The sequence below is a fragment of the Rhynchophorus ferrugineus genome, unplaced genomic scaffold (genome assembly GCF_030347505.1).
Source record: "Rhynchophorus ferrugineus isolate W39M unplaced genomic scaffold, kcgeb_rfMv2 rfM4, whole genome shotgun sequence".
Classification (NCBI taxonomy): Eukaryota; Metazoa; Arthropoda; class Insecta; order Coleoptera; family Curculionidae; genus Rhynchophorus; species Rhynchophorus ferrugineus.
In genome coordinates, this window is record NW_027472583.1 from 35,813,672 (window position 1) to 35,828,684 (window position 15,013).

Consider the following 15,013-nt stretch of genomic DNA (forward strand, 5'->3'; position numbering starts at 1 on the left):
TCAAGTGCACTTTATTTAATATAGGTTTACTTCAAATTGGTGGCTGAGGAATGTATAAAAGAAAATAATATTGCAAATTTCTTTAATGAAATATAAACTTAAGGCACAAGAATTTGATATAAAAAATAAATATAAAGTTCCTTACATAAAAATAAATAATATATTTATTCTTAACAACGTGACTGTACGTCCGTATTGCTCATTTCCAAGGAGGCTTACCACATCGTTTTTCCTTCGAGGTGGTTCTACTGGCGAAATCGTATTTATTTACGTTTTCTTGTTCCTAAAACATAGATGTACTGGAATTAAAAACGTTACTTACGGAAGCTTTTTAATACATACTTACGCCGGAATACCAGGTCGCCCGCTGATCCGGTGGTTCAGTTGGTTGACCTGGAGGTCTGTTTAACAGCTAGAATAAAAATGCGAAAATAGGCTTCGAATCGGTTATAAATATTTTATTGTTGTAATTATACAGGGTAAGAAAGAACTACATATTGATAATATATCTTGATTATGGTAGTGGGAATTCTATGTATAAGATAAACACATTTACAGATATCCTACAGAAGAGGGAAAAAATCTTGAAAAAAAATTGGTTCAAAAGTAATTCACACGAACCAGTCTTACCATGTTTATATATTTTTGAATTTCGCTCTCTGATCCTTTAATGCCTCTACTAGAGACCGGAGTTTCATCATAATCTGAACCACTCTCAAATTGTTCTTGCCTCCCATGGTGTTGGGTTGGTTGTTGTTGTAGATCCCGCAGGTTATTGTACGATTCTACGGATTTAGGTGGTAACTCTGTCAGGCTCTGAAATATTATAGAACCATTTATTATTCTTCTCAGTTTTTCGTCATATATGTAATTTTATATAACAAGATGATAAATACCTGCTGACCACTGAAAGATGGGCTTCCGCTAATCATTTTTAGTGCCTCATTCCATTGATTCTCCATTACTTTTTGTAACTGTTTAGCTATTTGAGCTCGTTTTTCTGGTAAGTTGGCTAGTTTGGTTTGTAAATTGTTCATCTCCTTTTTATATTGTGACACTTGGATTTCAAAAAGTCTGATCTCTTCCTGATGTTTCTGCTCTAGGAGTTTTGTTTCTAATGCGCATCTACAAGCTATTAGTTTGAAACCACGTAACAAAATAAGCAATGTATTACTTTTCTGATATTTCCTTAATATGGCTAGCTGCTGTTTTAGCCATTGACAATTCCTTCCTTTTTAATTCGTCAATGTTTCTTTGTCTTTCTTGGTCAAGTTGGCCTTGCATTTCTTTTCTTTTGCTCTCCACAATAAGCTCTAGCTGCCCTTGATAAAAATTTCTTAATTCCAACTTAGTGTTCTCCAATTTAACTTTGGATTGCTCTACAGTTTCTCTTAAAGATTTCTGAAATAAAGTTATCAGGGTTTAAAAATTTACTACTGAATTGGAAATTATTATTTACCTCATTAGTTTTGCAGTCTTGAAGATCAGCAAGTAGTTTTCTTTTCTGGTCACTCAAATTTAAAATTAAATTTTTATTATCTTTCAATTCTGATTCCAGTTGGGAACATTTGTTTTTTAAACTGGAAAATTCGGCTTGGCACGTTTCCACTGCTTTCCGACTCTGGGCTACCTCTTCTCTGGCATTGTTTAATACATTTCTGTTCTAAAAAAAATAAACGATAAAATAACAACCCTGCATAAGATGAAACGTCAGCACTTCATTGATTTCAATCTCCTTTCGACTTAAAATATCTGATAACGATTTATTCTTCTCATATTCGCTATTATAATTCTGTTCAACTTCAGCAAATTTTCTCTCAATGGAGTCTAGTTCTTTTTGTAAATCCGAACATTTATGTTCCAGACTTAATATCTTGTCTTGATTAGAATGTGCCAAGTTCAAAGCTTTTGAGGCTTCTTTTTCATAGTAAACGATTTTCTACAAATTTATTATTAATTTGTTTTTCCAACATTATAAGAGAATATGATGATTAACGAACCTGATTGGCAGATTCAATTTCAATTGAATGTTTATTTTTCAGCTGTGTTAACTCTTTGTCCCAGATACCTTTTTCTTCATTTAATTTTTCCATTCTAAAAGAGACTTTCTCTAGAGCTTCTTGGAATTGTTGGATCGTATTGTTTTTTGCTTCATCAACCTGTATTGCGACGGCTAGTTTTTGTTGTAACTCTAAATTTTTATTCTGTAGGTCACTGATTAACTGCTCACAATGCTTAAAAGAATTAACTTTGAAATATGCTACTATTTTAAACTATTATGCGTCTATTACCTGTCTTCTTAATTTTTCTTCATGTAACTTTTGCGTTAGCTTGCTAGGACTTTGAGTAGGATTTTTACTACCCCATATATCTGCTAAACTAAGCAAGCCCATTGTATTACTTAAAGTATTGACACTTCTATAAATTAAATAACTTATCGCAATAAAACATTTGTATTCGTGAAGTCACCACATACCTTTTCTTTTGAATTTGCCCCCTATTATTAACTTCTGCATTACTCAATAATTTTTTGTGCATGTTCAATACATGCAAGGCATTAGAATGCAATGGACTTTGCATACCATTTCTTACTTCATCCATTACTAGTGGATCAACTAAAATTTTCTGTTGGTCCTTGAGATGAGATTTTCTATTGAATAATTCTTGTTTTTTATACTTATTATAAGCTGTTAATTGAGTTGAATCTGAACTTGAATCATCTGATGATTTGTCCAGAGTAGAATATGATGTAAACTCTGTGCCAGATGATACAGGTTGAAAGTTTGTGTTAACTCGCTCTTGTCTATTGTTTTTTTGGTATACATTATCTTTCACTCCTACAAAATTATTGTTGTATTTGGAAAATTTCATGCATAATAAAACCTATACCAAAATCTGGTACATTTTGGGTGCCATCTCCAAATTGCCAAGTCTTTTCATTTGAAACATTTTCAGGTAAACCACTTGGAAGGTGTTGAATATCAGGTTTGTCTATTAATACAACAGATTCTTCAAGTTCTGACTTTAAATTACTATTATTCGTCTCCATATGTGAATTGTCACTACTAGGGTTTAACTTCACAGCTCTAAACTCATTCTCCAAATTTCTTACTGTATGATTTCTTTGAATAGTTTTTACATTTGAGATGAATGTATCTATTTCATTTAATATATCTGACTCTTGCTCTTTATTGTTCTCTAAAGCTACAATATTAACTTTTTTGTTAAAAAGAAGGACCAAGAAAAACTGACAAGACAGTCTACTTACAAGTTTTTGAAATTGGAGATTTAAACTGAACTATACGGTTCACGTGAGTATTAACATTTGGACTGTTAGGTAGAGAATTCAATTTAATTTTTTCTCTGAGTTTTTGAGGAGTACTTTGAGTGCTTGTTGGATTATTTAAGTTATCATGACTTAAGAAACGCCGTGGAATATTAGTCCTAGATTTAAACACAGCCAGGTTTTCTTTAATATCCATAGCGTTATCTAAATAACTTCCAACAACACTTACATCTGAAGTATACTCTATGGATTCAATCCTGTTCTGTAAATTAGATACCTGTAATGATTATTTTAAATCAAAAGGAACATTTTATTTTTATAAAAAGTACTTGTCTTATAAGATTATCAACAATATTATAGTATGGTGGTTCTGGTTCAGATTGGACTAGAAAAAAATCTGGTGGGATCAATAACAAATCGTCAGTGTCATCAGTATCGCTACTCATAATAACTTGTATTAAAATTTGATTTGGGAAAACTGTTAAGTATTTCAATCATTACAAATTTTATGCTAGATTATATTTAAATCATTCAAATTCTGGCACTACAATATAAAGCACTTAAAGTCCTATACTGTTATTACAAATACGTCGAAAAACTTTTCATACTATTCAAAATACCGATTTGATCAAAAAATATCGAAAAAACTTTTAGATTCAAATCAAATAATTTGACGTTTATCAACAAACATTTATGTGCTAATATTAGTTTCCTTTTTCAACAAATTAATGAAAAATAACTACTGAAAATATAACTACTTTTTCTATAAAAAATATTCTTATAATATATATCTTATGATATATACCTTGATATATGATATCTTATGAATTATACCGTTGTAAATTGAAAATTATTAGTGATATGATTCATTTTTCCATAACTGTAATAATATAAAATAATGAAATAATTAACTGAGCGAGTTATTATCAAAACTACTTTCTTGTTATATGTCCAATATTTATGTTGGAAAATATCGAATTGACCTATAAACTATCGAATTATTCTGTTTTCAATTATCGAATTATTTTATTCGGTTTTAGTTATTGGTTTTTTCTATGCTTATTGGTTTTTATTATTTTCGCGATAAGCTACAAATAATTATTTCTCGACATTTTGTGATTGTTGTCTTGCCGGTTATCCTCTGCGGAAGATTTGCTTGTAAATGTTGTTTTATTATATTATAATAAAATAATATTTTACACTAGCATAATAGCTTTTAGACACTCTATAAGTTTTAATATTGTATTAAAATGTAATTTAACAGTATATGCCACATAACAATATCAACAAAATCTGAATTGTTTCATTCAGTCACAATTATATAAAAAATATATATTTCATATGTAAGAATTGTCTATAAAATATTTGAATTATTGATAGTGTCCACATTAGTCCATAAGCAATTGCTTAGGAAGAGCTTGGATAAGGGAGGTCCATAGGTGAATTACTAAGGGCATCAAATAATCTTAATCTGACACTGTTTATAAATGTTTATTCTACATAATTTTTTAAATTATAAAACATAAATGTGACATTTAATTTCCCTTTCTGAAGGGATATATATAATTTATTTTATAAAATTCATTCAAATCGAAATTTGAAATTGTAAATTTAAACATAAGAATCTCTATTTTTATTTAAAAATCCTTATTTCTTCTGCCATAAGGTGTATCTGTATGGTGTCGCTTTTCATAGGGTTTTCTACTATGATTACCTCTCTTATTATCATGATGATCAAAATTTCTAGCTTTATCCCAGTTGCTATAATTTCTTCTATTGTAATTCCTGTTATCACTATAGTTATTTTTTTCCCGCCAGGTTGGATAATTATTTGGCCCATTGTTACGATTCCTTTTGTTTATATTTAATGTATCTTCAAAACTTTGATTACTACTTAATGATTCCATGGACTTATTAATTCTAGAAACAATTGATTAATTATTATAAATAATACAATTGTTATATACTTACTTTGATTCATGATGAGATTGATGGTAAAAAGGTTTTGGTTGGCTTCTACCATTTCTTGGTCTAATTGTTATATTTTTTGCATATAACTTAATACCGTCTAATAATTTAATGGCATATTCTACAGAAACTTCATGTTTGAAAGTCACGAAGCCATATTTCCTACCTTCTCTATTTGGAGGAATATCTACTCTTTCCAATGGGGCGACTTGAAGAAACAATTCATACAGAAGTTCTTCTGTAACTTCATCGGCTAAATTTCCACAATAAACAGTATGTGACTCATCCATTTTAAATTAATTTATTAAAATTAACATCAAAAACAAAATTCTAAACAATCATAAAATAAATTGTTTGGTTATATGGCTTGGCAATTGACGTACAATTTTCGTATCAAGTGTATATTAAGTTGCATAATATCAAATTGGTTATTATTAAATAAATTAAGTTAATTCTACTGAATACATTGAAACCTAGTTGTAGGAAAAATAATACAAAAAAGTAGTTAGTTAGTTATATAGTTACTATATATATATATATATATATATATATATATATATATATATATATATATATATATATATATATAGTTTTTAGGAAAACTTAAATTGCTCTTTACCATTTTAGTTGTTAAATGACTTAATAATTATGTTGAAGTGAATCACAAATAATAGTGAATTCTCTCTAAATTTTGTTAAGTGAATTGCTATATAAAATACCCTTCTAGTGACATTTTTAATATTGGTTTATATTATTTGTTATTAGTCTGTGGATTATCGTGGCGTAAAATTTAAAATGTATAGTTGTGGATCACGTTTTGTATAAATTGCCGTTAAATATTAATACCTAGTTTATCATTATCAATTTATGCGGTTATATATAAGTATAAACAGCACATATTTGTTTTTATGACATAATTACTCAGTTCCTTCATTGAATTGGAATAGAAAAATTCAACGGGAATTTTAAATATACATATGAAATAATAGCTCATATCATATATCAAGGTTTTATTCTATTTTTACAATATGACATCTACTTTTTTTAAGCATTTACGTTGTACGGTAGTTACGGCACATACAAGAAAATTGTGTAAAGCATTACCACCAAGTGAAACGCCTTATGAATATAATTATTTGGTTCTTTTTGCTATTAATTTTGTTGCAAAATATACCACTCAAGCGTCAATTATGTAACCGTATAAAATTTGAAATGTTAGATTTTAGATCATTTTGTTAGGTTATTTCGTAAGCAGTTTCTTCGTTATATGTAGCTTAGTGCTTTTTTATGAAATAATGTTAAGTAAGTATTTTACTGTAAGAAAGATAATGCGTTATATTAAATGTGACATATATCTGTCATATAACAAATGTCACAACATATGTTATTAATTTTTTGTGATAACATTAGGTATTTGCCTATATTGTGTCTTTTTTTCACATTAAAAAGGCATTTTTTGGGAAAATTGGTATAATATTTTAATCAAAATATTCTGCTTGAACTTTTTTTCATTGTTCTGGCAACATACCAGTATATACCGCATGGTACGCTGGTGAAAGAACGATGATGCTTTGCGAGCTATCTAATAATCGATCCATTTGAGATACTTGCTGAATCGATCTAAATAAGTGGTATTTAGAAGGCGTCATTCCTGGTGCATATGCTAGACGTGTAGCGAACATCATGCGAATGACGCAGTTGACGACAACTGGATGATACCTGTCTAATTTAGTTTGCAAGCATAGAGGTTTAATCTAAATATGCGAAAATGAGAAAATGCTTTGCGTGGTCCCATCAATGCACGCACGGATGCCACTTTTTTAATTGATTCGTTTGAATTGCCTTACAAAAATATATATATATATATATATATATATATATATATATATATATATATATATATATATATATATATATATATATATATATATATATATATATATATATATATATATATATATATATATATATATATATATATATATATATATATATATGGAAACACAACATCGGATACGTGCGGAAATTCAAAAACGGACGTTTCGTTTTTTCCTTGGATGAAGTGTCATCAATTATTTTGATGGGGTCCATTTACTTAAACAAATCTATTTTGTTTAAAATACTCATAATTAATATTTTGACTTAAGGCTACTTAACAGGAATAGATGGGATTTTTTTGGGTCTAGGTATGGAGTCAGAAAAATTATAGTTTCAACAAGTATGTTTTACAAAATACATCAGTACTAAATAAAATAATACAATTCGTAGACCAACAAGTTGAAATTAATTTTATAATTGTTTTTATCGATCATACATTTTAATTTGATGTTGCTGTTCTTTTAAGTATTACCGTTTTAATTGTTCGATCCACAATTTTCACAATTATATTGTAAAAATGATTTCAACTTGCCTCAATACATTTTTATATTGAGCAAGTAAATAAAATGTTAACAGACACATACTTAATCTTCTTTCACTGTGAAGGAACAAAAAGATGGAACTTTTTTTAGAATTTTTTGAGGCCAGTAGCGCCAACTAGAACCCTCTAACGAGCAGCTGGCAACCCCGAGACTTTTATCTGGGATGTTATTGAAGGGTATTTTGAATCATTCGGTAACCAACCATCGTTTGGTTTAGACGTGCCATCATCGACCAGCCTTTTTACCACTTGTATTTTCACATTTTTATATTACTGCAATAAATAACGGTCACATAATGTAAACACCACTGTTTCATTTCGTTTTACCTCCATTCACCGAGCCACATAATTTACCCCAAATGGTATTCTATAATATTTGTATTTATGTAGAATTTTATTTTAATAATTCTTTTTTGAGAAATTACATTTGGGTTTGATTTAAAATTTAATTGGTCAGTAGAAATGCCTTTCTAATAACATATTTTCTTTACAGATGTGTGTAATGGTAATATAAACTGCTGTCAAGCGTTAGTATCCTGGTAAATCAACTGGTTAATCAATGCCAAGTGACTTTGAAAAAGCTGCTAATGTGGGTAACACAGCTTTAGCATTTAGGGTCACCGGAATATATTCCTTCGGCAACAACCTGTTGAAGAGACGTGAACCCATCAAACCATATCTGTCACACCTGTTGGATTTATACCCTCTGTGCCGACCGATATAGTATAAACACAATTTTAGAATTCTAATATTTCGAATATTGCTGAAGTGCCTCGTCCATAAAGTTTTCAATTATATAGCCAACAGTACATCGAAACTGATATAGACAAAGCCAATGTCTTGTCCATATGGACAAAGTAGAAGCAATCAGTAACCACCTATTATTCCATCTTCCGTTCTCTGTAATATTTTGAATACCCACGAGTCTCATATTCATTTTATCGATATAAGACTATTGCCAAAAGCATCTCACGTTCGGACAGGACGCAAAAAGCCAGAATATTGAAAATAATAACAAATTATCCATTTATAGATATGTTAGAAGAGAAACAAAAGAAATCGATCAAAAATATGAGAAACAACATCCAATATGAACATGGAAATTAAGCCAAAGAAGAAAAGTAGTAGTGGGAAAGATAATGATAAGATAAGATAAATAAAATCTAAAGACAATAAGAAAAATAAATGTTTACAATAAGATAACTATCGATCATTATGCCGAGAAAACTACGGAGATACGACTGAAGTAGTGGCTATTCCTGGAGAATCCCAATCGTTTTTCTTGTTTTGACCTAAAGCCAGGTGGTGGAATGCATGACGCATAGTTGATCATCGCGGAAACTTGCCCTGGAGTGACAAGTTGAACCAAATTATGTGGGACTGCCTCTGAGCTTACCAATACATTAAACCGGACCCGCCTCACAGGGTCACTCCTGTACTGTATTGAATTTGGGGATATGGCACCCACTAATCGGGCAGCCGTTATTGGGCACGAGGACCCGGCGAAAAAACAAATAGTGAAACTAACTATAGATTCGCGAACTTGAGTTTACAAGAAGTCGAAGATTGAATCAATTCATAGTTTGATTATAAATGGTAGGCAGCAATGGATAAATCATCGATTTGTGAATATTGTTAAAAAAGATATTACAAGACTTTCAATATGAATAGACATATGAGGACATTCCATCCAATTTTTTTTATAACATCTTTATTAGATACGCTTAGTACAATCTTAATTTACAATTAATTTATTACTACTTTTCCTATGTACTTGGATTAATTCACAAGCAAGCCGAGTGCGAGAAAATACATTAATATGTATTCCTCAATTATAAAATTATAATAACCTATCCCTATAGTTTACACTAAAGGTATACACTTTATATAAGTTCGTATGGTTGGTTCGTTTCAATCTCCTGACATCATGCGCGCTGTCCAGCAGTTGTACTGCGTCCACGTTAGTATGATATAGTTCTTTCGCGTTTCAAGGCAAAATCTTGGATAACTTCGCGAATCCAGTTGATTTCCAGATCATCGTGCAGTTTTTCGTTGGTTACTTATTGGTAATCAATCGAAGAACCTTGTTTTGACAGCGTTGTATGACTAGTTGATTTGAATATTTAGTGCAACCCAAAATTGGCTTTATAATTGTATTATAGATCAGCCTTTTTGGTTTTAGATCAAGTTGAGAGTATCATCCGACTAACCAGTATAGTTGTTTTATTTTGGTTCTAATATGTTTTGCTTTTTGTCTAACGTGATGTTTCCAATTTAATCTACCGTCAAGATGGATTCCAAGGTATTTAGCTGATTCTGCTTGAGGAATCGGGCATCCATTGAGCGATATAATTAAGTTTTTATTATTTCGCCTCAATGCAAAATTAACGTGAACAGATTTGGAGATATTAAGTTGAATTTTCCAATCTTTCGTCCATTTGTAGATTTTGTTGACTGTCACTTACACTTTTTCTATTGCCCTAGGCAGAGATATATCTTGCCATAATAATTGTGTCGTCAGCAAAGGTTACAAGTAGTGTTTCTTTTGTTGTTGGATTGTCAGCAGTGTAGAGCAGATATAGGAGAGGTGCTAAGACGCTACCTCGTGCAACTCCAGTCGCAATAGTTTTAAATATCGAGAACGCCATTTCGTGCGATACTCTAAATTTTCTTCCGAAGATATGACTCCAGCAATTAACAATAATTACGCGGTAACAATTTGCTCATCTTACAGATTAATCCCAAATGCTAAACCCGATCAAAAGTTTGTGAGACATCCAGAAATATTGCAGGGCCGTATTTTTTTTCCTCAAACGCTCTTTCAATAGCCACAGTTATTCTGTGCACTTGATCGATTGTTTAATGGTGATTTCGTAAACCAAACTGGAAATCTGGTATTGTTACCAAATGTTTAACACGTTTAAATATTAGTTTCTCTTTTTTTTGAGCTTTGATTTTGCAGGTAGTAGCGAAATAAGCCTGTAAGATTCGACTTGTTCTGCAGGTTTGTCAGGTTTTTTGAGCATAATTATTTGTGCTACCTTAAAGCATTTCGGAATATGCTTCAACCTTAAACAGGCATTAAATATATATGTCAACATGATGATTGCTTTTCGTGGCAGTTCTTTCAATATTTCAGGTGAAATGTCATCTATACCAGGAGAGAGATATCTTCCAATGGAGAAATTAGATTTAGATCTACATCGGGTTGATAAACAGGAGATGTATCCATGGTAGATTCTATATCATTAGGTTAAAATATGTTAGCTAAGTTGCGTCGAACCCATTCATCTCGATCATTTTTAATTGGCGGCACTCGAATAATTGGTCTTTTAAATCTTCGAGTTGCTTTCCATAGCGAGTAATCTTTGTTTGTTTGTCTGCTTTCTATTGGGGTAGCATCTTTTACAGTTGACCGAATTTATTCAATTATATTTTTGGTTTGTTGCTCAAGATCATCTATACTTTTAAGTCCTACTTTTAAACTGATTTGTTCCTGCAGTGTTAATCTGAATTTGTTCCAGTCAGTATATTTGTTGGTAAGTTAGGCTCTTTTGCTTTTTTTAGGGTTGTCGCGTCCAGTGTTAACAATACTGGAGTGTGATCAGATGTTAGATCGCACAAGCTTTCTGTACTAATTTGATTTAATGAGATGCCTTTGGAAATGTAGAAATCCAGCAGGTCTTGGACTTTATTACTGTCTGTTGGCCAGTAAGTGGGTTCGCGCCCTAAATGATAATTACAATTTGTAAGCGTTAATGGCGTTGAGTAATTCGTTTCCTTTTCCAGGTGTTATTATTCGTGAAACCCAAGTTGTATGTTTAACATACAAGTCTTCACCAATAATAAACTTTGGGCCTAATTTTTAAAAGATATCTTTATATTGTTGTTTTGTCATTTTATGTCTTTGATTCCATCCAAGTGCGTATCCATTAAATTTTTATTTTATTTTTAGATATTGGATTCAATTCTATACCGAATTGTTTATATTTTTAGCATAGTTGATCCTGCGAAAGCAAAAGTATGGATAAATATATCAGATCTCATCAGAATCACAGCTCGTTGATCATATAGCCAATCCACAGTATTAAGAAGTTGAATATATTTAAGATATATATCACATATATAGTCATGATTGTATATGTGTAGATTCTATATACGGACTTAATGCATATGGATTTGAATTGCATTCCTTACCTGTGTTGAGAGAAGGGTCTCCATGCTGTTTGGATCGAAAATATCGTGTATGTAAGTATTTGCATGTTTAATAATTAATTTTATGTAATAACGAGTTGTTAAGTTATCTTAATTGATCTTGACTGAAAAACGGATAGAATAAGTTGGATCTTACATGTCTATTTTTTCAGATTTCCAGTTTGGATTTTGAAATCACCACTCGACAATCGGCCGAGACCACAGGGTAACAGCGGGTATTGAAAAGGCATTCGAAGAAAATAAATATTGCCCTCCAATATTCCTGGTGCACAAGCTTTTGACCGGGTATGACATTTGGAATTAATTAACAAAATGAGCAAATTGATGCCGCGGAATTACTGTCGAGTGCTGGAATCATATGTTTTCGAATTAAAATTTCCCTCAGAAGGGCCATTCTCAACACTTAAGCCTATTTCGGCAGGAGGGTAGTGTCTTGGGACCACTCGTATATCTGTTCTATACTAGTGATATCCCAACCACAAAAGAAGAGGTACTTTGGACATTTGCCGATGACACAGTTATCATGGCAAAAGATTCATCTCTGTCTACAGCTTAATAGCTCCAAATCTGTCCATGTGAATTTTGCGTTGTGGCGAAATGGTAAAAGCCTAATCCTATTATTTGACGGATGCCCGATTCCTCAAGCAGAATCAGGTAATACCTCGACATACATCTAGATCGTAGGTTGACTAGACTCAACGTCAATCAACTGTACTTGCTAGTCGCTGGATACTCTCAACTTAAAATCAAAGAGTTTATTAATATTAAGAGTTAATCATAAGGCCAATTTGGGCCTATTGGGTGCAAATATGGGGTTGCACTAAAACGCTAAATCAACTAGTAATACAACACAGCCTAAATAAAGTTGTACCAATTAACAATGCTTATCGCTACATAACCAACGAAGAGCTGCAGGATGACCTCCAAATCAAATTGATATACGATGATATAAGTTATCCAAGATTTCCTCTAAAAACACGTATATAAGATTGCTAAATCACCGCAAAGTGAAAGCAATACAGCTACTGGGCAACCCGCAGGAAATCAGGAGATTGAAGCGATCCAAACCACACGAATTTTAGCTTAAGTAGATTAGTTTTATTTTAATTTGGGAAATACATACTGATGTAATTATCCCGTACTTGCCTTGCTTTTCTATTAATGCAAGTAACGTACAATAGAACAGTGGTAATTAATTAATTTGAAAATTACGATTGTACTAAGCATATCTAATGTAAAATGTAATTAGTAAAAATAATAGAAGAGTTTTTCGCTTGGATATGAATGAAAATCATTGTCTTGAAATTCTTATATAAACAATAGAATAACGTGTTATCGACGTAACATAAGTTGTTTATTTGCGGCGAAAAACCTTGTGTTTTGGTTTCCGATCGTGAAAAATACGTGGGCGACGAATTTGTTAATGAACGGACTGATTGCACAAAAGACGGAGAGCGAGAAGGAAAGAAGGAAAAAAATTATATATCTATACACGACCCATTGATAGTCGATTCATTAATAAATAAGTGTTTGGCCTTGGCTAACACATACATACATAATATTGCTGAAAATCCGTGGGCAGGCACATTTCAATTCATAAAGTCGAAAGTTGTTCAATGGATCTTGGCCTCTCTTTTGTTACGTTCAGTAAAACTCATATTAGCGAGGGTCAATGGAATACTAGGCTTGACCACGATTTATCTCCATTCTAAATCAACTTAATTTAGAAATCCTCCCATAAAACGTACAAAACTCTCCCGAGAAACCAATACAAGTCAATTTAAACATATCGAAATTAAAATTAGAACGTTTCATTCATTCAATTGTCAGATCACCCACAGACAAACCGAAAGCGGTCGGAAAGGAAAAGGCGGCCATGCCAAAAGGACCTAAAGCCGATTACCATTATAATTCCTCATCAACGTCGCGTTCCGAGTTAGCAAATCTGACGATGAGAACGATTAAATTTCATTTCGCTGCTTTGTCTTCCTCTTCTTCTTTTTCTTGTTTCCTTGTGTTTTTTCCTTCGTTTTTTGGCCCGTTAGCTGGCAGATTGTCGACGATTTAAAAAGAGCGCCTTCGCGTCAAAAAGATTCAACTTAATGGTTGTAATTAAAGTTCGGATTTGCTAAAGAGATGAGTATGGCTATTTTTAAACGCTATGCGCATGAATCCGAGTTTTTTAAAATTGCGTTGAAGCGAATTTCTGTTATCATTTCCGTTTCGATTTAAATTTACACATTTACAAGTTTGTATACTAGTTGATATCAACCTGACGGAAGCCCGATTCCTTGGGCAGTTTCAGATAAATACCTCAGCATACATGTCGATGGTAGGTTAAAAAGCAGAGTGGATTAGTTAAGTAAGTAACTACTCTGGTTAGTCAAAAGACACTTTCAACTTGACCTAAAATCAAGTAGACTGGTTTATCAGTTAATCATCAAGATATTTTGGACCTATGGGGTGTAAATATGAGGTTGCTGTAAAACATCAAACCAACTAGTAATTCAACGCAGCCAAAAGAAAGTTCTATGATTAATTACCAATACGTATCGTTACGTAACCAACCAAAAGCTGCACGATGACCTCGAAATTAAATGAACATACGAAGTGATCCAAGATTTCGCTTAAAACATGAAATAAGGTTGCTAAATTATAGCAACGTGGAAGAACTACAGCTGGACTGGATACTGGACAGCACGCAGGAAATCAGAAGATTGAAGCGAACCAAATAACACGAACTTGTATAGGGTATAAGTGTATTCTTAAGTTTAGCATAAGTAGATTAGTTTTATTTTAATCTGGGAAATACATACTGATGTATTAATCCCGTACTCGCCTTACTTGCCTATTAATGCAACTACGACAGAACAGCGGTAATATTTTTATTATTCGCTTTGTAAAGAGTATAAGACATCTAGGTGGCAATTGGTCATGTAATAATCAACAAAAAGCTAAAGCATTAGCTCATTAGATCATTTAGAGCTCTGGTGCAGATATACTAGGACCCAGGGCTTTTGCGATAGTGGTTGAGATTTCAAGTTGTGACGAAGACGGTGCCGTACCTGAACTCGATGGCGCACCAAATTCTGATTTGGATATTGATTGTATCAATTGGATAAAAT

At 31.9% G+C, this 15,013-nt stretch overlaps 2 protein-coding genes across 6 annotated transcripts; both read right to left on the reverse strand.

Annotated features, from left to right (window-relative positions):
- Nucleotides 1-65: 65 nt before the first annotated feature.
- Nucleotides 66-3,972, reverse strand: LOC143195172 (uncharacterized). 5 transcript variants are annotated; one of them, XM_076402122.1, is made up of 14 exons: nucleotides 3,895-3,968; nucleotides 3,616-3,830; nucleotides 3,269-3,563; nucleotides 2,890-3,204; nucleotides 2,477-2,837; nucleotides 2,292-2,418; nucleotides 2,001-2,234; nucleotides 1,718-1,939; nucleotides 1,460-1,663; nucleotides 1,175-1,401; nucleotides 897-1,125; nucleotides 631-816; nucleotides 347-412; nucleotides 66-283 (listed from the first exon to the last, which is right to left on the reverse strand). In XM_076402122.1, the coding sequence occupies exons 2-14, from the start codon at nucleotides 3,730-3,732 to the stop codon at nucleotides 200-202; spliced, it is 2,667 nt and encodes an 888-aa protein (XP_076258237.1). In that variant the 5' UTR covers nucleotides 3,733-3,830; nucleotides 3,895-3,968; the 3' UTR covers nucleotides 66-199. The 5 variants fall into 5 exon arrangements, with proteins under 5 accessions (XP_076258237.1, XP_076258236.1, XP_076258238.1 ...); XM_076402121.1 differs by having other exon boundaries at nucleotides 3,616-3,972; XM_076402123.1 differs by having other exon boundaries at nucleotides 66-299; nucleotides 3,616-3,972.
- A 791-nt stretch (nucleotides 3,973-4,763) lies between these two features.
- LOC143196736 (uncharacterized) lies at nucleotides 4,764-5,627 on the reverse strand. The gene is made up of 2 exons (XM_076404695.1): nucleotides 5,258-5,627; nucleotides 4,764-5,206 (listed from the first exon to the last, which is right to left on the reverse strand). Exons 1-2 carry the CDS (start codon nucleotides 5,542-5,544, stop codon nucleotides 4,924-4,926), a joined length of 570 nt encoding a protein of 189 aa, XP_076260810.1. The 5' UTR covers nucleotides 5,545-5,627; the 3' UTR covers nucleotides 4,764-4,923.
- Between the last annotated feature and the right edge of the window lie 9,386 nt (nucleotides 5,628-15,013).

Coding starts and splice junctions, on each gene's coding strand:
- LOC143195172 (XM_076402121.1), bottom strand. CDS start 3,732: ATGAGTAGCGATACTGATGACACTGACGATTTGTTATTGATCCCACCA. Junction 2,235..2,291: donor AAGAAAAATTAAGAAGACAG/GTAATAGACGCA, acceptor AATTCTTTTAAG/CATTGTGAGCAGTTAATCAG. Junction 1,402..1,459: donor AAGACTGCAAAACTAATGAG/GTAAATAATAAT, acceptor ACTTTATTTCAG/AAATCTTTAAGAGAAACTGT.
- LOC143196736 (XM_076404695.1), bottom strand. CDS start 5,544: ATGGATGAGTCACATACTGTTTATTGTGGAAATTTAGCCGATGAAGTT. Junction 5,207..5,257: donor CAATCTCATCATGAATCAAA/GTAAGTATATAA, acceptor AATTGTTTCTAG/AATTAATAAGTCCATGGAAT.